The sequence below is a fragment of the Mesoplodon bidens genome (assembly GCF_964165515.1).
Source record: "Mesoplodon bidens genome assembly, chromosome: 4".
NCBI classification, from domain to species: domain Eukaryota; kingdom Metazoa; phylum Chordata; class Mammalia; order Artiodactyla; family Ziphiidae; genus Mesoplodon; species Mesoplodon bidens.
The window spans coordinates 161833022-161858988 of record NC_138160.1 but is presented as its reverse complement, the minus strand read 5'-3'; the positions used below and the strand labels follow the sequence as shown (position 1 = coordinate 161858988).

The 25967-nt window shown below is 41.7% G+C and overlaps 1 protein-coding gene across 1 annotated transcript in view; it reads left to right on the top strand.

Moving 5' to 3' along the window:
• DOCK2 (dedicator of cytokinesis 2) overlaps positions 1-25967 on the top strand; it is a 416115-nt gene that overhangs the window by 95113 nt on the left and 295035 nt on the right. The window contains exons 24-25 of the mRNA XM_081230991.1: positions 11128-11198; positions 12983-13089. Coding sequence (XP_081087117.1) covers positions 11128-11198; positions 12983-13089 — 178 coding nt within the window. The remainder of the gene's footprint in view (positions 1-11127; positions 11199-12982; positions 13090-25967) is intronic.

Here is a 25967-nt window from a genome sequence, read left to right as displayed (position 1 = left end):
AACCCTATGTTTGAGAATGAGTTTAGCAGCCAAGAGGCTGAGTGCAGAGGCTGTTTCAGGGAGACTTCCTGACTTTCACAGCATTTATTCACAAGTGTTCGGGAAGGGCTGCCTCATGAGTTAGGAGGAAGAAAACCCAAACACATTGATTTAAACCAGTGAGTTAATGCAGAGTACCTCCTCTTCTTTTAATCAGAGTTTTCTTTTTAATTGCTAATTTAAATACTCACTAGCTAGCTATGCCTGGGGTTGCCCAGCCTCTAGTTAGAATGAATGAGGTACTAGTTCAGCCAGAATGCAGGTGAGGAGGCAAAGGCAGAAGTCTGTCTGGGGAGTGTTTGCTGCTAACATGATGGATTCCAAACTTTGCATATTAAAATCCCTTGAGGATCTTGAATAAATTCTGATGACTGACTACCACCAGCAAACATTCTAATTTAATTAGTATGGACTGTGACTAGGGAAAAGGGAGTCTAAAAATCTCCCAACTTGATTTTAGTATGAAGCAAAGTTTGGGAATCACTCTGCTAATGGCTTCCTTAGAGGGGAGCTTTGTCTTGTTCATTCGTTGTATCCTCAGCACCTAGAACAGTCCTAATACATAGTTGATGCTTGATAAATATCTGTTGAATGAATAACCCTCGGAGTAGCTGTTAAGATCTCCGTTTTACAGATAAGGAAATTAAAAGGCTCCTATGCACTAAGGGGTGTAGCTGGGATCCTGATCTCTTTCTGCCTGGCTCTAAAACCATGCTCTGAGCTGCTACATTACACTGTTCTTTATTTAGCACCTACTGGGGATATGGTTGTTTTCTCTGAAATGAGTTGGGACTGCAGTCTTACAGTTTTCACCTTCTCTTCCCTCTTGCTAGTCTTTTTTTTTTTTTTTTTTAAAGTCTTCCCTCTATTCCTCAAACCCTCATCATTTCAAAGCAAAGGGAACAACGGGAGCAGGGGGCAGCATGAAGAAATATGACAAGAGCCAGAGCCTAATCACCCTGGAGGCAGAGTGATTTCCACACCTCTTCACACTGATATCACAGTGGAAGCAGCTGATTTCCAGTGAGAGGCCACGCAGTGAGTGTTAGGATATCCGGTGAGAGCTGAGGATGCCCGGTTGCAATGAGAGGCTATGGCATTGTATCAGGTCTGAAATAGGCTCCAAGGAAGCTGAAGTGTGAGGGAGCAGAAACGATGCACAAACAGAGGAAGCTGGTTGGTGGGGAGGAAAACGGAGTAGATGCCCCAGAGAAGCAGAGGTGCCAGGAGAGACACCGCGTGACCTTGAGAAAGACAAGGGAATAAGCCATCCTAGAGCCACCCTTTCCAATTTCCGCACCTCTTGCCCTGTGATGAACTACAGGTATTCGGGGGGAAGGAATAAAGGGCAGAGGGAACAAGAAGGTAGGGAAAGAAAGGAGGAAAAAAAGAAGGAAGCAAGGAAGCAAAAAGACGAGCCAGGAGAATTTCTGGTCCTGAGGAGACCTGGGTCAACAGAATGTTCTTCTTGATCAGCAGTATGATTTTACCCTGGATTTAACTTCTCAGTGTCTCTGTTTCCTCATCTATAAAACTTCACTGTTTGGATCAGATGAACATTGTCTGCAAAAGAGCCAACTATAAAATGCTATGCAAATGCAGAGAGCTGATAGGATTATTATGGCTTTGGCATGAGTCAGTAAGAACCCAGGTTCTTATTGTCTGGGTAACTGTGTTAGAAATGTCTTGTTTTCCAGGTTATGCTGGTTTCTCCTTATGGATTTCTACCCTGAAGTCATGGAAAGGGACTTTGTCTCTTTTTAAATTTACTTTAAGGGTCAAATTTAGCTTCTAGGAGTTACAGAAAATCAGTGATGCTTTCCATCTCTTCCTGTGGTTGTTGAAAAGTTGTCAAAGAAGAATGTAAAGTCATATTCAAATACAGAGAACGATACCATTTGAAAAAAACTGAATGCTGTTTAGGGTGCCAGGAATGGGCCGATGAGGGGAAAGGAGTCAAGGCCATTTGATGTTAGCAAACCCCACACAAGAGATCTTCTGCAGACTTTGACATTTGCTACAGGAGAAGGAGCTTTGGATTTCAAGCCAGAGAGATCTGGGTGGGAAATGGGGCATGCACCCTTGGGCAGGTAACACTGGGCAAATCACTTCAGTTTCCTGGGCCTCGTTTATCCTTTTATAAAATGGGAAGTCTAATTTAGAGGATTATTGAGAGGATTAAATAAAGTAATGCATGTAAAGCATGGTGTGTAAAGCCTGTTACATAGTTCCATTTAAATAATTTTTAGTCATTTATATCTCTGCCTCCTTTACCTCATCGTAAAACAGAAGTCTTGAGGGCATTTTCCTAGAGTGGAATCTGGAAGGGAATATTTGTGTTTCTAACCCTGTCACATGAAGCCGAACAGTGTTAGGTCATCCAGCTATTCTGTTAGATCAAGAAACAGATATAAATTTCAAGGAGGATAAACTCACAAGAACTGACTCTATGAAAAATAAAAAAGGAAGGGGAAGTTTCACCAGTGAAATAGTCCAACATGACTGTAGTCTTGATTCTGAGCCTGCATGGGGTACAGTAGGAAAGAGTGCTGTGATCTATTAGTAATGTCTGCCATAAGTTTTGGGTGAGAGCACGGAGTAAGAATGCCAATGATTGACATTCTAGTCCAAACTTTCTACTTCCAGCTGGGTAGTGGCTTAGGTGGAAACCCTAATTCATGCCTGCCTCAGTTCAGAGTAAAGCCTATCTGGTTCAATCTCAGCTTTGCCCATTGTGAGTTTTTGGGCCCAAGCAAGTTATTTCTCAATATCTGAGTCTCATCTGGCTTTTGTGAATTGCTTTCTGTGGTTTTCCTTATTGTTCAGAGCTGGCATGGCAGTAGCTCACACAAAACTATGGAGAATTTAAAACTTGCTATCCAAAGAGGGTAGAGGGAGCATTAAAAACATGTTCCACTGATTGAGTACTTACCGTGTGTCAGGCATGAAGCTGAGCTTTCACCTGCAGTGTTTTTAGTCCTACCAAAGGTCTGCAAGGAATCGCTGTCTTCAGTGTCCACAGAAGGCTCATAGGTTAAATAATTCATCCTAAATTATACCTATTCATAGTGGTGGAGCTAGGATTTCAATCCACCCAGCTCTTCTAACTCCAAAGTTAATATTCTTCTCTAAGCCACAAAGAATGGGTATGGCCAGGGGTTTCCACGTGTTTTTAAGAATGGGCCGTATGCTCAGAAGTCCCCACGTGTGCCAGCCCTGTGAATATTGTTGATAAAGCTGATGGCAGAATGAGATAGTCAACACCAGACAGTTGTGAATTGGATGTAGCTCAAATGTGAGTAATAGCCATTTGGTGACGTTGTGCAGACCCATTAGACCCATTCTCCTTTAGGTCATGATTCTTTATAATTCTCCAAGTTGATGGTATGAGTGGAAATAAATAAGCAACTCATAATTGTATGATATGCTCCCTTGGCCACTATGATCGCCACACATGATTGCTAATATAACCACTAGAGTGTCCAGGAGTGCAGGGGGCTCTGTCTTTTATGTCTCCAGTATCTGAAACAGTGGCTGTCACATAGTGGGTACTTGAATATCTTTTGTCTGAGTGAATGAAAGAATGAATACTAGTTTGCACTATTTTATGTTTTAGCACTTATTATGTGTCACATGCTGAGCTAAAACCTTTACATATACTGTTAGCTTATTTGATTTTTATAACAACCACCTTATTAGGCAAATACTCTTCTTATCTCTGCTTTACAGATGAGGAAGTGGAGGCTTAGAGAGACTGAGTAACTTAACCACAGCTGAGAAGTGGCAGGGCTGGGACTTGAATCCAGGCTGTGTAAGCCCAGAGTTTGAGTTCCTAATCACCACCAGGCAAAGTATGGTTTCATTGAAGAGCCGAGTCTTCAGGCAAAATGCTAGGTGGCTAAGCAATAAGCAACATAAACAACAGTACAGATGGGCAGATGTCTGGTCTGTAGTTATGAAGTCAGGCTAATTAAGGAGGCCTCTTTCTTTTCTCTCTTTTCATTGTTAATTTTTGTAAAACATCCAGATGTCCGAAGTAAGGGAAGAAGGTGGTTCATTCTTGAGAAGTGGCCTACAGGCTGCCCCCAGAGGTAGGAGAGGTGAGACTCATATTTAACAGCAAGAGCTGGAGTTTCATCTCAAGTTGTTAAATGATTCTTTACTGTCCCCTTCTTAACCACCTACCCCATACTTAAGGGCAGTACTTGGGAATGTTGGATTTATGGAGGGTAGGATGAAATTTTGTTCCAGTGAGGTGCTGCAGTCCCACTGATAGCTCATATTTTTCATTTAATCGTCACATCAACCCTATAAAGTAGGTGACTTTATTCCCTTCATTCTCCTGATGAGGAAACTGGAGCATAGAGAGTTAACTTCCCCAAGGACACTCACATAAAAGGGACCCACCTAGAGTTGAACTTGGCCTCTTCAGCCAGCCATTTTAAACACTGAATTCTCCTGCCTCATGCCAAGACTCGGGGACCAGCACACTGTTGGGTTACAGAAAGCACAGAGACATACATATCCCAGAACCTGTTGGTCCCTGTTCCCTTCCCTTTCACTGAAAGACCAGTGACTAGGGTGCAAGTCTGGGGAGAGTGGATGTATTTTCCTCAGGGACAGCTTAGCATCTATAAGGAAGCTGCTGCTTCTGGTCAGCTGTGGTGAATCCCTGTAACAGTGTTTGTCCAGTTTCCATATACCTTGACTGTCCATTGCTTGGCTAAAATAAAAGCGTTGAAAATTGATGGGATGGGAATATTGTCAGAGCTCTTGAATGAGGAAGATGTCTAGTGTTCTCGTATAACCTTGCATCATTGCAGGATGTGTTCTTTTGGGCCAGAAGGCTGTGTCTGCTGGCACCAATACCGTGCAGTCTTGGTTAGAATGAAAAAGAGAGGGCGGGGGGAGATAAGGAACCCTGGAAACAAGTAGAAGACAAATCCCCGTTGAGCTTGAGGGAGTGCAACTGTGTGGTTTTGATGTTTGTTGCTATTTTAAACCATTTGTTGTGTGCTAGCGGCCCAGGATTGTCAGCTCTGGTGAAGTCCATCTGGATAGCCATCATTAAAAGTGTTTTCCTGTGACTCCTCTTAGGGCCAGTAAAATCACTATTCCTTGGTGTGGGTCTGGCTCTCTTCTTGTGGCCTGTACCTGGCTTCTGGCAGAGGGGCTTGGAATTGATGATTCATCTAGGAAATTCACTCGGTGCCACATCATAAACTAATTACTGAGCTGGAGAATGTTTTCCTGGTGGCCATTCTTGCAACCCTCATATATGTGGTGAAGGCATATCAGAAGAACTGTACCTTCTTTCAAAAGCCATTCTCCTAAAGGGGAGATGTTTCTTTATCTACCTCCTCCCCCACTTCAGCCTTGTCTCCTGTATTGAAACCTCCGCACTTACCAAGATGGAAACTTTTCCTAAAGCAGGGTAGGCAGTAGCAGAGCATACTTGTCCGAAGCCAGTTGCACAGAATCAGGTACATATCTTTGCTGTGTATGTGGCTTATTAGCTATGTCGCTTCTGGCAAGTTATTTTTACCTCTCTGTGCTATCATTTTCCTCACTGGTAAAGTGGGATGACAGTGTCTATTCATAGAGCAGTTGTAAAAATAAAATGAGATCATGCATGTATAAAGTTTCCGATAATGGTTTGCTATTTTGATTAATATATTTTAATCCTAATATATACACATACACACCTATGTAAAAACATCTGTTTGTTTTTACTAAATATTCTATATGATATAGGGGTATACACTATGGGATGAAAGTAATAACACAGGAATATAAGTTTATGTGCATTAGTAATATTAATGAGAGTAAAGATAATCACAACAGTAGAGCAGCGCAGTTTGCAGGAGGCCAGCAGGTCTAGAAAGCCAAGCTGTGTCTAGTCCCAGACCTTAGAAACTTGCAATGAATGGAGGTCTCCAGCGGGTCTTATGGCTGAGCTCTTCTGCCTCCAGGGAGTGCTTGGTGGTAGCTCCTGCTTGAACCCACCTGCTGCACTCCACTCCGGTGTGTTAGGGCCGTGTGAAGGTGAGGACTGTGGACAGGCCCCCTGAGGCCAGTGCTGGCTGTGACAACAGACTTGGCAAACTTCCTGTCCCCTTTGGAAAAGAAAACCACAGGCCTGCCATTTCTCTGTGAGGCCCCCTGGACCAAATGGGAGTTTAATAGCCTGTCCTGTCGAGGTGATAACACCCTTTGAGTCTCAGCATGACAACCCCTCAGCTTGTTTTACTTTACTGCCAGCCCGGGGCTGGGAGGCTGGGAAGGTTGGCTCCTTCGGAAGCAGCCCTTGTCCCAGCTTTGCCCAGCTCCTCCTTACTAAGAGCTGAAGCATTTAGGTGTGAGTGTCCATGTAGACACCTGGTGATTAGTACTCTGCAGCATCACTCTGAAGCCCTGGAATGACATGCAGCCCTTGGAAGCCAGCAACTTGCTGCATACACTGAAGTCCCGGCTTTCCCCAACTCGCCGAGGATTTCATTTCTGTTTTTGTTCCCTCACTTTGGTCTTAATTATGATGAGTCCATGTTACACTTTGTCCAGGTGCTGGGTAAATGAGGGCTGGTGTCAGAGAGATGAGATAAGGAGAGATCCAGCACACGCACTTTTGGGGGCCTGCTGCATGCTGGGCATTACAGTAGCTACAAGATATACTTTATTTTGCATCATTCCTCTCTGCCCCACGTGAAGATGCTGAGGCTCAGGGGGTGAAGAAATGGGCCTCGGAGCATGCAAGTGCTGGGTGGAGCACTGGGATTCCCCCCACACCCCCGCCCCAGGTCCCTCTGGGCCCAGAGCTCTATGTTTCTCAGCCTAAGAGTGAAGGAAGGAGCAGTTTGCTAGAATGCTTAGATGGGCTTTTATCAGGGCATGTGCCTCAGCATATGATGTCTCTTTAGAATGCAGGGACTATAAGCTGGCGGCCCACGGGAGAAGTGCAGCCTGCAGGTGTGTTTGATTTGGCTAGCACAGTGTTAAAACAAGTGAACAAGGATGGCTCATTCTTTAGACAGAGTGTGGGTTCCACATACCTCCTCACTTCCCACTGGCCTGTGCTCTTCTCATTTCACTCTTTCTGCTGCTTTCCCAGCCCTGCAGGCATCTGCTTTTGCCACATCTTGATGTTTCCTGTTACAGATGGCCTGACCAACTAGGCTGGAATGTACTGTATACTATAGTTGCCTGGAAGAATGTCATAATGCATCTTAGCATATTCAAATTCGGAAAAGTTCTGCCAAAAACCCCCTCCAAAAACACCTTACTGGTTTATCTTTGCTTAAATCAAACTTTCCCCTAATTATTTGATTGCAAATCCTTACCCCCCACTTCCCGCCACAGAATACCTAACATCATCCTATGGGAAAAGGGTGTCCCAATAGACCCTAGTTTTAGAAACATTCACTTTGGAATCTTGTTAGCTCTTGCCCTCTTGATTTGAAAAAATAAAGAATAAATCTCTGGACACAAAATCCAATAATGTAAAGAAAAGGTCTGACACATCTGACAACATACAAATTAAAATCCTACTGTGCGATGAAAGATACGATAAACGAAGCTAAACGACAAGCAACAGTCAAACTATAGGACAAGCAAGAGAAAATTCTTGCAAAATGTGTTACTGCAAAAGGGTTAATTTTTTTTAACATCTTTATTGGAGTATAATTCCTTTACAATGGTGTGTTAGTTTCTGCTGTATAACAAAGTGAATCAGCACAGTGTATACATATATCCCCATATCTCCTCCCTCTTGCGTCTCCCTCCCACCCTCCCTATCCCACCCCTCTAGGTGGACACAAAGCACCTAGCTGATCTCCCTGTGCTATGCGGCTGCTTCCCACTAGCTATCTATTTTACGTTTGTTAGTGTATATATGTCCACGCCACTCTCTCACTTCGTCCCAGCTTACCCTTCTCCCTCCCCATGTCCTCAAGTCCATTCTCTATGTCTGCATCTTTATTCCTGTCCTGCCCCTAGGTTCTTCAGAACCATTTTTTTCTCTTTTTTTTAGATTCCATATGTATGTGTTAGCATACGATATTTGTTTTTCTCTTTCTGACTTACTTCACTCTGTAGGACAGACTCTAGGTCCATCCACCTCACTACAGATAACTCAATTTTGTTTCTTTTTATGGCTGAGTAATATTCCATTGTATATCTGTGCCACATCTTCTTTATCCATTCATCTGTCGATGGACACTTAGGTTGCTTCCATGTCCTGGCTGTTGTAAATAGAGCTGCAATGAACACTGTGGTACATGACTCTTTTTGAATTATGGTTTTCTCAGGGTATATGCCCAGTAGTGGGATTGCTGGGTTGTATGGTAGTTCTATTTTTAGTTTTTTAAGGAACCTCCATACTGTTCTCCATAGTGGCTGTATCAATTTACATTCCCACCAACAGTGCAAGAGGGTTCCCTTTTCTCCACACCCTCTCCAGCATTTATTGTTTGTAGATTTTTTGATGATGGCCATCCTGACCGGTGTGAGATGATATCTCATTGTAGTTTTGATTTGCATTTCTCTAATGATTAATGATGTTGAGCATCCTTTCATGTGTTTGTTGGCAATCTGTATATCTTCTCTGGAGAAATGTCTGTTTAGGTCTTCTGCCCATTTTTGGATTGGGTTGTTTGTTTTTTTGATATTGAGCTGCATGAGCTGCTTGTAAATTTTGAAGATTAATCCTTTGTCAGTTGCCTCATTTACAAATATTTTCTCCCATTCTGAGGGTTGTCTTTTTGTCTTGTTTATATTTTCCTTTGCTGTGCAAAAGCTTTTAAGTTTCATTAGGTCCCATTTGTTTATTTTTGTTTTTATTTCCATTTCTCTAGGAGGTGGGTCCAAAAGGATCTTGCTGTGATTTATGTCATAGAGTGTTCTGCCTATAGGTGTTCCTCTAAGAGTTTTACAGTGTCTGGTCTTACATTTAGGTCTTTAATCCATTTTGAGTTTATTTTTGTGTCTGGTGTTAGGGAGTGTTCTAATTTCGTTCTTTTACATGTAGCTGTGCAAAGGGCTTAATATTAATGATATATAAAGAATTCCACACCAGTAAGAAAAGAAATCACCCAAAAGAAAAATGGGGAAAGAATATAAACAAGCTATATATAGTAAATACAGTTGTTCAATAAGTATAGGAAAGGTGCCCACCTGGACTAGATCCAAAAATTCGCAGATTACAGTTGCAAATTATGTATCAGATTGACACAATGAGACAGATTTGTATACTAGTGTTAGCAAGGTTATAGGGAAAGGAGTAGAAGGAAATTGATTACTGCTTCTTTCTAAGTTAATATGACATTATCTCCTAAAATGTATATGTATATACGTTTGTATGTACATTTGCATATGTGTACATACATTTTACACACTAATTTCTCTTCAAGCAGCCCATGCATCACGCAGGGATTCTCACAGATACACAGATGTATGTTTTAATAGTTTCTTACCACTTATTTTATAATAAAGAAAAACTAAAGATAGCATGGAGTCCATCAGTAAGGATTTGGTGTACCCGTGTGAGCATTGCTGTGCAGTGATTAGAAATGAAGAGTGCACTCTATGAAGTGATGTGCAGAAATACTGGTGATAACATGGTTAACTTGCAAAAAGCAAGTTACAGAACTGTATAATCACACACATACATGTGCACATGCACATGCATGCACACACACACAAACACATACTTGTTCACGCACAGAAAACAGTTGGGACTCACCACAGTATTGACAGTGATCCCTTCTGAGGAGCAGGGATTGGGGCTGAGGCGGAGATGTGGGACTTCAGGGACAATTTTCACCCTAATACTTGTATGAAGTTTTTAATATCAAACATATAATACTGACTTGTAAAAATCATAACTAACAAGAAAAAAAAGCATGGGGGCATGGAGAAACACAGTGCTATTTGAGGGTTCCAAGGAGTGGCTCTGTAAGTAGCCTAACTGATTTTGAATCCTGGCTCTGCCACTTGCTAACTTTGTGACCTAGTTAGTTATTGAATCTTGATGACCTAGTGGTTCCTGATCTGTGAAAAGAGTGTATCCCTTGTAGGCTGAAATAAGGTTTAACAAAATAATCTAACAGCATGGTGTCTGCTCCACTGAACATCCTCAGAGGATAGTCATAACTGTTGTTTATGTTAACTAGCAAGTGTAACTGTGTATGGCTAGGATAAGATTTTCTCTAAAAAAAGAATTTTCTCTATTTTAATTTTGGTCTGTTTGTAAAAGGATGATACTTGTTGACTATAGAACACTTAGAATATACAGAAAAATAAAAAGAAAACATAAAATGGATACATCTACCAGATTTTTAAACATTATTTTCCAACTATGTGACTTACAACTCCTCCTGTGGAAATTACAGTCTACTCTGCTGTTTAGCAAATGGTGCTGTTTTGCAAGGGCCTGGGTCTTTTTCCCACCTCTGGATGTATCAGTTATCTTGCACAGAGGACAGATACAATCCACCACAGTGCCCAGTTTTCCTAACCCAGCTAGTGGACCAAAACATGCTGACAATTGTTCACACATTGGCCCGGGAGGAAAAATAGAAATAACTCAGTCCGTGTCATCCTTGCCACCAACAAAAGAATTCAAGCATACCATCTTCCAATGAAGATGGAAGTTACCCTTTACTGAGCACACACATATGTCTGGCTCTCTGCTGGATGCCACATTTATATTATTTTGAATCTCTACAATCCTGCAAAACAGACATTATTTCCTCTATCTTATAGATAAGGAAATTGAGACATCAGAGAGGTTAAGTGTTTTGTCCAAAGTCACCTGACCACTAAGGGGCAGACCCAGGATTTGACTGTAAGTGTGTATAACCTCAAAGGTTTTGATGGCTCCACTCTACACTTCTGCTCCCTTGAAGACAGAAGAAACTTTTGAAAGACGTACGCCTGGTGTTTCAATCTACATGCAGAGTCTAAATCACTGTAGCAGTGCCCAGGATTCAGGATCATTTTCCCTTGATCTGTGTTATGTTGCAAAGTATTCTCACCACCAGGCAGAGTTGTTGGCCGTGGGCACTGCTCATGTTTATTTCACTTTCTACCTAGGTGGCAGCTTTGAAATACATCCCATCTGTCCTCTATGATGTGGAAACCGTCTTTGATGCAAAGTTACTCAGGTGAGCTTATGGTGTGTACTTTCCTGGGCTCTGTTGTCAAGCCAGGGATTCAGAGGGAGAGGAGAGCTCTTGTGGAGAATTCCAGACGGGCACTCAGCGCGGGGACAGGGAGGACACATGGTCAGAGCTTCCTGCAGGGATATTGGTGTGGGATTTTTACAGTTTCATTGGGTTGTGTCAGGTTTGGTGAAAACCAACTATAAAGTAAACATCCTTCTTTGACAATATCAGTGATGCAGAATACGAACATGTAGGTGAAAAAACTGATGTTTGGTGTAAATGTCTCCATTTCACTTGGGCTTGAAGGTTATTTTGGGGTTCCAGTCTTTGCCCTGTAAGCCCTGTAGTTACAAATGGAGAATAACCTATGGACACTTAATGGGATAATGAGATGGGCTCCCCTTTGCTCTCTCCTTCTTCACCCCATTCCTCTCATGGGAGGAACACATTATCTTACTGTGCTTATGCTCTTAGAATAGGGGCATCTGAGCCAGATACGCCCTTTTCTTCTTTTTCCTAAATTCACTTAAGTTCCAAGATAACCTCTAGAAGATTTTAAAAACTTTTTATATTGCAATGCTTTTAGATTTGGAAAAGCACTGCAGAGATAGTATATAGAGAGTTCCTGCATACTTTTCACTCAGCTCCCCTTAATGTTCACATTTTAGATAACTACAGCATAGCTATCAAAACTAAGAAATAAACATGGGCACAGTTCTTTTCAGTGCATTCCAAACTTTATTCAGCTCTCATCAGTTTATCCACTGTTCATATGAAGATTTCTTCTGGCTTCTTCTCATTCTTCTGGTCTCAAGCTAAATGTTACCTTCTTGGAGAAGCTACCTCCGAATATTGTAAATAAATTATATTCCTCCCTCAAGCCCTGCACCATTACTCTCTGACACAACTCCCTATTCATTTCCTTCATTGCATCTATGGCCTTGTATTGATTTGCTTGCTTTTGTGTTGTACGTTGACCTCCATTAGAATGTAAGTTCCATGCCAGTTGGGACCAAGTCTGTTCCTATTGTATCCCACTGCCCTGCACATTGCCTGTCACATATTAAGTAGATGCTTCATAAGGATTTGAAAGAATGAATAAACACAATGAGCTTATTTTGGGAAGCTGACAGGAGCTGTAATTTTGTTTCAGTGGTATTTTTATTTTCACTCTATTTGGAAAGAGCTATCTCCTTTTTCATATCCCAAACTGGTTCTAACCCACAACTTTTCAGAGTTTTTTAAAAAATTAAGGACCTTTTTTGATCTTAAGATTTATCATAAAATATTACTAAGCATAAAACATTAGTGAATAAAACGGCATGGCAATGAAATTAGAATCTGGTTTCGAACCCTTGTTTCTTTGACCCTCCCTAGCTGTGTAACTTTGGGAAAGTTAGTTAACCTTTATAAACCTTACATTTCCCACTTGTAAAATTGAGATAAGCATTGGATCTACATCATAGAATTGTGAGGCTTAAATGGCACAGTGGATGTCAAGTGCAAAACATGTGCCTGATACACACAGTAAGTGGTTGGGTTTCTTGATACTATTTTCAGATTTCCACATCTCTTTGAATGCTGTCAGTATTCAACACCAAGACCAACTATGCATACTTACTGAAGGCTTATCATGCACGGAGATGGGGGGCGAAGGGAGCAAGAGGTACATTGTTTCTGCCCCCGCAGAGCTGGCAGGCTGGGGATGGACAGGCTGTAAGTGACAGGAGGTGGCAGACATTGGTTTAACGAGCTCTGCGTGCTCTGGTTTTTCCTGCCCTTAGCCAACTCCTCTATGAGTTCTATACCTGCATCCCTCCTGAGAAACTCCAGAAGCAGAAAGTCCAGTCCATGAATGAGATAGTCCAGAGCAACCTCTTTAAAAAGCAAGGTGAGTGCAAAGCATCCTGGCCGGTTGGGGGTGCCAGAAACCCCACGTGCTCATCACATGCTGCGCAGTTAGGAAATGTTTTTTCTCTAACAACTCCCTTGGTCTGAATGAAGGGGAAAAGCAGAAAGTAGCTAACAACTTAGATATCAGAATCTAAACTAATTTAAGGAAAACATAGGCTGAACTGTTTGTTTTTCCTGAGAAAGTTTACTGAGAGGCTAAATTTGGAGTCATTTTGCTGTGAGGTTTTTACTCTACGTGAGGAGTAGGTAAAGGTCTGATCCCTTCACAGAGGCACCAGTGGCTTCAGTCTCCTGTTGTGTTTGCTTCCAGGGGCACTCACTATATAAGCAAGCAAACACACATTTACTATATATTCTCCCCTGGTCTTTTATTACTACTCTCAGAGTAGCATGTTGTACAACTGCTCTGGACGTTGCCTTTCTTCACGTAACGGTATTTCCTGGAGAGCAGGAAATGACAGTGGACTTGGGCAATGGTTGTGGTCAGAGCTTCTGCTCACCCAAACTGATCTCTGGTAACCACCAGTCCCCAGCCAGCATCCCACAGTCAAGAGCCTTGGGGTTCCCTGTTTTTGAGATCAGTGGGCTGGATGGCCACACGTCCTCCAACTATGAGCAGGTAGGACTTAGATGTCAATATTCACCATTTCCTACATCACTCCTCTCTGTGAGAAGCAAACTGTGCAAGAAATAAGAAGTCTTAGAAAGCAGAGGATCAGTCATCACCCACCCGGGATTTATTCAGAGTGAAGCTTGAATATTTATGTATTAAAGATTCAGGAACCACTGCACTGTAAAGATTTTCTCCCCTAATGTCTGGTTAACATGGTGCATCCAGAAGTGCTGTCTGAATCCCATCCCGTGGAATTAAAGTTAGCAGAAGGCCAAGGGAAGAAAAGTGTTCTTGTGATTTTACATTCACGCCTGGAGTCTCCTGACCATTTAGACAGATGTATGGCAGCAGATAGATGTGGTATATATACATGGTTTGTTTGTGCAACGTGGTTTGTGTAAGGTGATCGGAAACCAATCCTGGTTAAGTCTTGCTGTATGCCTTGTATTCCTGGGGTTTTTTAAGTGAGCCTTCCTCGGCTTTCACCTTCTGATTTCCACGTCGGAATACATTACCCTCACTCTGAAAACTTTGAAATGTGCCTGCCCCTTCCCGCCCTGGCAGTCCCTTCCTGGATCGCAGGTGGTGTCACTGTAGAAGTGAAGTGAGTCCCATCCTAGGGGCGTGGCAAGGGCGACTCTTGCTGCAGGTGGTACTGTGCAGGCAGCAGAGAGCAAGGGCTGCTTGGCTCCCTTTCATTGTTCAGAGCGGCAGTCATCGTCAGGGGCCCGGCTCAGCATCGAGGCCAGATGGAGTGTTAGCGCGGTCCTGGATTGGGCATGCGGCGTCAATTCCAGCCTGGTCGACGTAGGAGTGATTCCTTTACTGGAGTCACATCTCCTGGGCTGACGGTGGCCTCTGAGGGTTAGCATAATCACAGGGCAGGCCGGACAGCTGCTGCTCACCAGTCCTGCTGCGTCTTTGAGTTTCAGATTCAGTAAAAACCCTCTGATTAATATTAATTGATAGAAGGCCAGCCCCAGTGTTGTACACAGTTACCCAAAAAAAAGCAAAATTCTTACCTTTACATACGTACAGAGACTAGAAGTAGGTGAACAGAGAGCCCTTTGGGGACCCATTTTAAAGAGGCTGCAATGTATAATTAGTCTGTCCATCCTTGGTTCATGTGTGAAAGCAGTATGCTCTTATGCACAGCTTAAAGGTAATTCTTCTCCCACTATTTATTTGCTAAGTGAACCCTCTTACAAAAGTAACCCAAAAGAGGAAAAGAATCTGAAAAAGAATATATATATATATATATACACACACACACACATATATATATCTATATCTATATATATATGTGTATATATATCTATATATATGTATGTATAACGGAATCACTTTGCTGTACATCTGAAACTAACACAACATTGTAAACCAACTATACTTCAATTAAAAAAACAAATTAAAAAAACACCCCAAGGGAAACGTCAGCTCAGCCTTCTCCTTAAATCCTCAAGTTCCAAGTGAATACGATCTGAGTTCATACGCACGAACTTACTGGGTGTCTGGGGCTCTTGGGTGAGTGTCTCCTTTATACCCTGAAATAAGGTGAGTTTGATTCCTTGGCCAAGTCTGAGTTATAATGAAATCCCTTCTGTTGTTCTCCCTGTGAATTGTCCTGTGTCTCAGGGATGCAGTTTGCTTTAAGTCTGCACTTATCTAACTGCCAGATGTACAAATTGCCTGGAGTATTGTCGGTGACATTAGCTTGTACTCACAGCCTTGAACACTTGTATTGACATCAAGCAGAGGAACCAGAAGGCTTTTAAGCACTTTCCGAAATGTTGGCAGACTATCCTATTGGCCTCTCTTCAGGAGGGTCCTATGCAGAAGGGGGAGAAAGTTTTACTGGTTAAGGGCACTGGTTCTTGGGTTGAATTCCTAGTTTAGCCCCTTTTCAGCTGGGTGACCATGGGCAATTTACTTAACCTCTCTGATCCTCAGTAAGCTCATCTGTAAAATGGGAAAAATGATAGAAATGTCTGTCTTAGAAGGTTGTTGTGTGGGATGATGAGACCAACAGTGCATTTAAAGTGCTTATCAGAGCAATATAATATCCCATACTAAGTGAACACTGTTATTGCTGGTGTTGTGGTTATTATTTCTGCTGCTCCTTTCATTTTCCCGACTTCTGCCCTAACCTTCAGGTTCTTTGCAATAAGGGCATCCCCTCATAGTTGATAGTTGCACGTAACCCTAAGCTAAGCTTCCTTGTTTTCCTGAAAGCTGTGTGTTTTTCTCCAGGGTCTGAGAAGCACAGGACTTAAGGAACAAATAGGCCTTGGTCTGTATCCATGTCCCATTCCTGCTTTGAATGGTTTTTCCAATTTTTATTTCATTTCCCTAGAGTGTTTTTGCATAGGGCCTGTGCGATGTGAGCCCAGAAGAACAGGTCAGGGTGAGATGTTTGTGGTTTCTCACCTCATTGTTTACCTTGCTGCGGGCCTCAATATAGTTACATAGTTTGGGACACTTGACAGACATCCTCTAGGATGGTTTGCTCCTTGGGGCTCTTTTAAAACACACACACACACACACACACACACACACACTTTTTAATTCTTTCTTCTTTCATGGAGGCAATTAGCCTCCATTCGCCTCAACTTTTACTTGACCTGTGATCCTGAGTAAAGTACTTAATCCTTATACGTCTCAATTTCCCCAGCTGTAAAGTGGGAATAACCACAGAACGAGTCTCATTGGGTTTTTGTGCAGACTCAGTGGCATAATGTGACTTGTTCGCCTGGGGTATGAGGGAGTCAGGGGTCACCAGCAGCTGAGGTTCCGCAGGGAGTGGCTTGCCCTGTGTGAATGACTTCCGGGTTCAGCGGAAGGAGAACTGGGACATCTATGGAGACGAATTTCCTGTTTTCTCCAGCCCAAGCTCAGGCTTGCCTGGTGGTGATGATGGGAGAAGGGATGAATAGGTATGCCCCGAGGAAGCTCTTGAGGGGAGTCTGCAAGAAAACCAAACCTTCTGTTCCCTTGGAACAGATTTGTCCCTACTTAGAACCTAATCTCTAAGTAATGTGTCTTTTTAGGCTGATGCTAATCACATGTGCCATCTGGTTCAGTGTAAACTGCTTTAGGATCCACACTGCTCACTTTTCTCGACTTCCAAAACAAACAGGGGGCGGGGGGAAGACAGAGAGAGAGAGAAACAGAGAGAGACACACAGAGAGAGGGACCAACAGGGAGACAGAGAAAGAGAGAGAGACAAAGACAGAGACAGAGATCTGACAGAGATTTGGAAACTCAATGTTTATTTTCAGCTAGTGGCATTTTCTTTGGAAACTTTGTTGAGAAGCGGTTCTCTGAACACAAAGCATCCAGTTTTCCTTTTATCAAGATGTAGTTTCCTTCTTTCCCCCTCTTCTTATCTGTTGCCCACAGTATCTGGATCTGCTAGGACCTCAGTTCACAATGGGCTAGGCCTCTGTGGTGGGAGGGGGCACGGACATCACTGTCCAGTGCCCTAGCTGGGGATTATCTTTTCTAATCATCCCATCATTGCAACACTGGTCTGGAATAGAGAAAAGTCCTCTCATTCTAACAGTTATTGCTTTGCTTGGTGAACTTATATAACATCTATGAGCCTCTGGGGTTCCACATCTGAAAAATGTGAGTAGGAATGTTGCCATTAGAGTATGGACTTTTGGTTTAGGAAATCCCTGTTTCTGATCCTGACTTGATCACTTACTAGCTCTGTGTTCCTTTGAACAAGTAACCTCTTTGAGGCTTGGTTTCTTTAGCTACAAAAATGAGATCATGCATGTAAAACAACTAGTAGAGTGCCTGACACAGTTGCTGCTTATTTAAAGACATTTATTGTATCCACTGTATAGCAGTAATAACCACAGGAATAACAATTACATCAACTGCATCTTAAAGGAAGAGACATTTATTAAATGCCAGCTATATATTATTTGCTATATAGGACATAAACATATAGTAAATTCTTACAACCCAATTACGTAGGTATAATTATTCTCATCTTATAGATGGGAAAACCAAGGCCTAGAGCGTCAAGTAACTTTCATCCCAATGAGACCAAGGGTTATATTACAATGTATTAGCGCATTAGCGTATTTAGCTATGTGATTCTAGGGTAACAAATCAACCTCCAAATATCAGTGGTTTAACCATGTAAAGGTTTATTTCTCTCTTGTGCAAAGTCTGATAAAGGTCAGGAAGGTCAGACACCTTTTGTCCCTTGTGAAGCTATGCCAGCTTGTACCCATGGCCTCTTTGCAGCAGGGAAGAGAGCGAGGAACGAAGTACAACCACTTTCAACTACCTCAGCCTGAAAGTGACACCCAGAGATTCCACCCGCAGTCCACTGGCCAGACCCCATCACGTGTTCCCAGCCTAGCTGCAAGGGAATCTGGGAACTGAAGGGCAATGCATAGAATATTTGATGACCATCTCTGCTACCCATAGGTAGCAGTGGTGGAGCTGGATTTGGAATACAAGTCCTTTGAATAACAAAACTCCTGTTCTTTCCACTACACCATGCTTTGTTCTTATAATGAATAAAAAGAAGATATGTTTATTTTCTTGTTGAAAATGCTTCCTTCTCCAGTTAGAAAAAAGTGCCACATTGTTCCTCCTGAGAGATTTTTTTCTTCCTTCCTCACTCTCTGCCCCTGTTCCAAATACTGGGCAACTCTCTGACAGCTGTGTACGGGGACCTTTGCTTGGGCAGGAGATGGGACCCTAGATACCAGTGGTTGCTATGTCACTGCAGGTTTTTAAAGCACAGCTTTCCTGCAGTGAGAAGTGGTATAAGCAGGCTGCCTGGGACTTGGGATGTCCACATCAGGCTGGGTACTAAGACTGCTGTGAAAGACAAGGCGGTAAAGGAACAAGTCCTCTTCCTCCGAGGACATGTTCTAGGCTCCTGGCTGGCTCCTCATCTCTCCTGGCACCATACATGACCTTCCACAATTCTTTTCTTCGTGAATACTGCCTGGAATACCTTCTACTGCAGCACCCCCCCGCCCCATTCCCTACACCCACCCCTAGACACACTGACTAGTAACTTCCACTCATCCCTTTAAGACCCTGGCCCGAGGTCAAGCGTGCAGTGCGTCTTCCCTGATGTCTCAGGCATCTCAGCCTAGTCCCATTCCGCATTTACTTAGTCCCTGCTGCAGGACAGGCCCTGGGGTGGTAGTGTGGATACAGCTGGTGCCAGTTTGCAAATTTCTGTACCACACTCAATGTGCAAAGATGATGAAGCTTCTTGGGTTTTTTTTGTTCTAAATCTAATCTTTTTTTTTTTTTTTTTTTTTCTTTTTGCGGTATGCGGGCCTCTCACTGTTGTGGCCTCTCCCATTGCGGAGCACAGGCTCCGGATGCGCAGGCCCAGCGGCCATGGCTCACGGGCCCAGCCGCTCCGCGGCATATGGGATCCTCCCAGACCGGGGCACGAACCCGCATCCCCTGCATCGGCAGGCGGACTCTCAACCACTGCGCCACCAGGGAGGCCCTAAATCTAATCTTTTTGACTCTCCACCTCACTTTGTACTGTGGCAACTTAAAATTTTCAGTCAATGACATCTTGTGGCTTCAGATTTAACAAGTCTTTCTGGTTCAAAATAGTTCCCCTTCCCTCTCCAAAATAGTGTCTGGGACCAGGTCCCAGGGACCCAATTAGGAAAGGGAAGAGAGACTCTGCTTTTGCCTTTTCCCACAACCTATCTAAAATATCTCTCTTTGGGACTTTCACCCAGTGGGGGCATGTTGGGACACACATGTCTTGTGGCTTCAGGGGCCGCTACCTTTTTGCTCTATAACATCTTCTTTTCTGAGGAAGCCTTCCTCATCTCTCTTCCCAGAGGCTATAAAAATGGCATGGCTGCCAGGGTTCTTGACCAATGGGGGGAAGTGTGACAGTAGAGAGTAGCACATTCAAAATATTATCCTGGATTCTCCAAGGGGATAAAGCAAGACGTAGAATCTCTGAGGGGAAGATTTCTCAGACCTTAAGTGCATCTGGGAAGTTTGCTAAAATTGCAGAATCCTGGACCCTACCCCAAAGATTCTGACACTGCAGATCTGGGGAGGGGCCAGGGATGTGCATGGTATCCGCCTTCCAAGGGGATTCTGATGCAGGTGGCCCCCTGACTGACCCTGTCTAGTTGGCAAGCGGAGCTCCTAGAGCCTGAGTGGGGGAAGGAGAGCAGTACAGCAAAGGAGCAGATCCCACAACACATGGCAGAGACCTCACCCTGATACTTGGCATTTCTCTCTCTCATTGTCTGTTGATGCGACTATCTATTGCTGATGGAGAGAACTCCTTACGGAGAAGGGATATATATTATTTCTTTATGTGCCTAGTCTGCCTAGGGCCTCACTGATATCCACTCTCAGAAACTAGGCTCTGTGCACCTGGGCAGTACAATATACCATTATTCAGTGGCCAGTGCCCCTTAAAAAAAAGGAAAAGGGAAGATGGGACCTCAGTTGTAGAGAACAGGGGTTGTCATAGTACTCAATTCATAATGTAGCTCATCACTGGTCCACACAAGGGCTTGCTTTTATTTATTAACATATTTAGTTAGTTATTTTTAATAATAAATTAAACATCCTTGCACTCACCACCCAAACCAAAAACTAGAAACTGAACAGTCAACTACCTGTAACTATGTGTGTCTTTCCCCACCTAAGGTAACCCATTCTTGAATCTTTTATTAATCATTCCACTGCTTTAATGCAGTGTTACTGCATCTATACATATTTCTAGTGTTTTGGTTATTTTAGCTTTATCAAGAAGGGTATTGAACTATGAGTAATTCGAAGGGACTTACTTTTTTCACATAATATTATACTAAAATTCATTCATATTACAAACTGTTGGAGTTCATTTTTTTGATGAGTGTAGAAAATTCTGTTGTGTGAATAAGCCATAGTTTATTCACTCATGCTTTCAATTTTAGGCACTTGGGTTGTTTCGGATTTTTTTTTTTAAATTGTAAGCATTGCTGCTAAGAATATTCTTGTACGTGTCTCTTTTTGTACATGTTCAAGAGTCTCTGTGGGGCATATAACTACCAGTAGATTTGCTTGGTCATGGGAGATCTGAATATTTAACTTTAGGAGATACTGCTAAATGGGTTTCCAAAGGTGGTTGCACTAATTTACTCTCCCAGCAATAATGGATGAGAGATTATGTGGATCTACATTCTTGTCAACACTTGATATTGTCCCAGTTTAAAAATTGGCCAATAAAATGGGTGTAACATATGTCATCACTGTCTTGATTTGCAGTTTCTTGATCACCAGTGACACTGAAAATCTTTCCTTGTGTTTCTTTGTCACTTGTGTTTCATGTCTGTGATATATCTGTCCATGACTTTTGTCCATTTTTCTTTTGGGTTGGTTGTATTTCTCTTATTAACTTGCAGGATATTTTATATATTCTTCATACTCATGTTTTGCTGATTTTATGTATTATGAGAATCTTCTTCCCACTTACAGCTTGTCTTTTCATTTTACTTAAGATGTATTTTTTTCATTTCTTACTCTTTGTACAGATTTATCCATCTTCTTAACAGTCAAATCTTTTTGTGTCATCTTTAAGAAATCTTTCTCAATACCAAAGTCTGAAAGATTTTCATTTATATTTTTCCTAAGAATTTCATAGTTTTGTTTTTGATACACAAGTCTTTAATCAACCTATAGAGCTTATGTTTTATGTATGGTGTGAGGTAGGAGTCTGATTTTGTCTTTTTTGCCATTTGGCCACATAGCGTTCCTAGTTTCAAGTGTTGGGCAGTCTTTCCTTTCTCCAAGTCAGTGTCATTTTCCATTTCCAGGACATTGCTCTTCCCTGGGGACTTGAGGGCAGGGTTGCTGGAGCCTGGATTCAATCCCTGGTCCACAGTGTGCAGTTTCTCTGTGTTACTTGTGGGTGGAAGGGTCAGAAGGGTCAGGAGAAAGGGATAGCCTCTCCCTCCCAAGCAAGGCCCCAAATTAGGCTCCTGTGTTATGTTAGCATCCTGGGAACTATGTGCCAAGAAATAACACTTCTCCAGGGTTTGGACCTTCTCAGTTATGAAAAAAAATGAGATGGTTTCTTGGAATGATCATTTTTCTTATAGCAAGAAATTTCTTGGGCCCATGGGGCAAGCTTCTTGTAATTTCTGTATGTATCTGATAGAAAGAGCACTGAACCGAGAGTAAGGAGACCTGAATAATAGCAACAACAATAATGTCAGCAGTAGCAACTGTAGGTGAGGTTTACTGAGTGCTTATTATACGCCAGGCACTGCGACAAACACTGATGTACATTATCTCATTTACTGCACAGTTGTGTGATCTTCGGCAAGTCACTTAAGCTCTGTAGAACGACTATAAAATCATGAGACTGAGCAAGATTTTCCAGAGCTCTACCAACATGAAAATCTTTGATTTATAAAATCATTCCCTGAGTGAGAATGGCAATACTGCTGAATCTTTCTAACACCATTTAGTGCCTAAAAACACCTTCTCCCATATATTGCCCCCAACACTTCTCAATGTCCTGCCTGAGCTGGGAGTGAGGAATGAGGATATTTTATAGAAGGTTAAATGGATGCAGGGAAATGGCACAATGCCCTCAAGATCACACAGCAAGGCTCAGAACCCTGGAAAAGGTAAAAGGATATACTTACTGGAGCCAATTTATTTTCTTCCAGAAAGAGCTGTTGAGTTTTGAGAATCTAAGATTTTTCTCCTCAGAGCACTTGGAGGCATCGAAGATCTTTCTTCAAATAGGGGCTTGCCTCTCCCACCTACAGTGTTACAAAGCTACCTCCAGTTCCAAAATGTCCCTTCTACACTTGCAGATCTGAGAAGGGGCTGTTCCTTACATCTCTTGCCTTTTTGATGTGACTGATCTCAGAATTCAATCTCAGAAAGAAACCTTCAGATCCAGAATCAGAGAAGACAGTGATTTAATAAGCTGCAGAACAAATCCAAGAGAGATTTATTAAACTGTCCTCTTTTTTTTTTTTTTGGCTGAAGTTAAAAAAAAAAGTTGGCATACAATCAAAGAAAAGAATCCCTCTTGAACCTCCTCAAATAATTAGAATAACAGCTTTTAATGACATTACAGAATACAGTTTAATTGGGGGCAGAGTGTGGGGCAGAGAATCCCAGATTACTTCTTTAGTGGGAAACCAAATCAACTCTTGTGCAATTAAAAACAATTTACCTCATTAAAACTAGAGAAGAGCAAAATCAGGCTGTTCTTACACCTTTCAATCCATGTTCCATGGGATTTTTTCCAATTTTGGAATGACAGTGGAAACACATAAAAGGATAGAGTTTATATAAATCTTTAAAAGGTTCTGTGTTTACCCCAAGTTTTTTGTTTGTTTTCATTGTGAAGTTACAGTTATAGATGGTTTGAATTATACTGAGGCAGGTTTTAAAATGTTCAGAGACTTTTATGTTGACCTGTTTAAGTTTGATTTTGCTGATTTTTTTTCTCCACATCTTCCTAGAATAGGAGAAAGCTTCCTTAAGACCATGATACAGTTGGATCGAAGACCAGCTGAAGATTTAATTCAATAATATTTATTGAAAAGCTAAAAATGTAGCAACACTGTGTTATGGGAAATGTGAAAGAAATACAGTAATACATAATTTCATGGTCGCCATTTATTTAACTATTATTTTGTGGCAGGCACTATGCTAAGACTTTTCACACATCATCTCATTTCATTATCATGACATCCCTGTAAAGTGTAGATATTAATATCCCCATTTTACAGGTGAGGACACTGAAGGTTAGAGAGGTCGGGAAACTTGCCAAGAGTCATAGATCAAGTAGCATGGCAGGGCCAGGATTCCAAATGGGGTCTGTCTGATTTCAACATCCACTCTCTAAACTGCTGTGCAATATGGCATCTGGAACAGAAAGTTTTCAGTGCCCCCCCAGGGAGCTTACAGTTGGGAGAGAAAAGACTTACCCCAAAGATCTTCAAACTTGAGCCCACATAGGCCATGAAGGTAATAGAAATGAAGGTACAGAGTGATAGTTATTATGCCATTTTATATAGTAACCTAAGCAAATATATTAAATATATATTATGTATAGAGTATATAATATATATAATAACCTAAGCAAATATATTAAATATATGTTATGTATATAGTATATAATATATATAGTAACCTAAGCAAATATATTAAATATATATTATGTATATAGTATATAATATATATAGTAACCTAAGCAAATATATTAAATATATGTTATGTATATAGTATATAATATATATAGTAACCTAAGCAAATATATTAAATATATGTTATGTATATAGTATATAATATATATAGTAACCTAAGCAAATATGTTAAATATATATTATGTATATAGTATATAATATATATAGTAACCTAAGCAAATATATTAAATATATATTATGTATATAGTATATATAATAACCTAAGCAAATATATTAAATATATATTATGTATATAGTATATAGTATATATAATAACCTAAGCAAATATATTATGCATATATACACACACACGAGCACACTGAATGTCATCTTCAGTTATATTTTTTACAACAGATTTTCCATTTGCCTAGTAAACATGTAAGAAATTTCTTCACTTCACAAAGAAATGTGATTCCTTTCACTTTTTCCCTAAAACACAGTGCCATTTGGTCAGTCATTCATTTCCCCTATACAGAAAAATATTTCTCTACTACTAAGGAAACAAGAGTGAAAATGATCAGTCCACACTCAGCTCAGAGTGGGGAGCAATATGGAGCAGTGAGGACTGGGGCAAAGTCCCTGTCATTGGGTATATGGGACAGCTGTGAATCAATGCTCAGTGACTGTTACTATCTATGTCAATATGTGGGCTCAATGCTACCCGATCTCTTTTTTTTTTTTTTTTGAGAGAGAAGTCCCACAAATTTTTTTTTATGGGAAACCTGCTGATTTAGGTTTTAAATGATATTTTCAGGCTGAATAAAATCTGCATATGGACCCAGCATAGCAGCCTCTGGTGTAAGTTTATAATTTACAGGGTTTTAAATAATTTATAGGGTTTTAATAAATGTATTATAAATTTATAGAGTTATTTACAAATAATCCCATAAGAATAACTACTATTGGAATTCAGTGAGAAAGTGCTTTTGGAATGTTGAGGACAAGAAGAGGTAGGATGTCAGCTGAACTTTGAGGGGTAGTGAGTATGATGTAGGCCCTCTCCAGAGAACAGTTCTTGGGGAGAACTTGTAGTGTCAGGGCTGGAGCACTGTCTCACTGAAGACCACTGCCTTTCAAGCCTTAGGAGAACTCAGGGTTCATCCTTGCCTGACACACTCCCTTGCTAATGAGGGCCTCAGACCACACCATAACCTCTATCAGGCATTCTCCTGGGAATGCTGGACCATTGTTGGAAAAAATGATGTTTATTGTTCATAGAAATTAGTATTATAAAAATATTGTGTTTTTGTAGAATATTTGGAAGTAAATAAAAGCACCTGTGATCTCATGATTTAGAGGTAAACATTGTTATTCTTCCTCTCTTTTGCATCATATATTATATATAACTGGGATAATGTTTTGCCAGGTTTGTAATCTGCTTCTTTCACTGAGAATCATTAGGAACATTTTCCCATGCCATTTCTAAGGACTTCATAGGACTCTGCTGTATAGATGGGCTATAACTGATTTCACTGTTTTCCTATTTAGGGACATTTGGATTCATTTAATTTTATGCAAGAAAAACTTCCTGGAATTCATTGTCTTAATAGACAAATGGTTGTCCTCTGTGCCCCTTGTTTCTTCACTGTTGGGCATGAATCTCATCCAGCTTTTCTAGTGCTTGTCAAGGATTCTTATTCTCCCTTCCTCCTCTTTACACACGTGCGGGGGCGCGGCGCACGCCCGCGCGCACACACACACACACACACACACACACTCGCCCACAGGCTTCTCCTTGTGTGATAGGCTCAGCGCAAAGCGGACTATGTTGTCCTCTCTTAAAGAGCTGGAGCGGCATGTTCCCATTTGGGAGGGACATGTTTTCACAGCCCTGCCGGCATTCTTTTTTGTTTGTTTGGTTTTGTTTTCTTTGCATTACGCGGGCCTCTCACTGTTGTGGCCTCTCCCGTTGCAGAGCGCAGGCTCAGCAGCTATGGCTCACGGGCCCAGCCGCTCTGCGGCATGTGGGATCTTCCCAGACCAGGGCACGAACCCGCGTCCCCTGCATCAGCAGGCGGA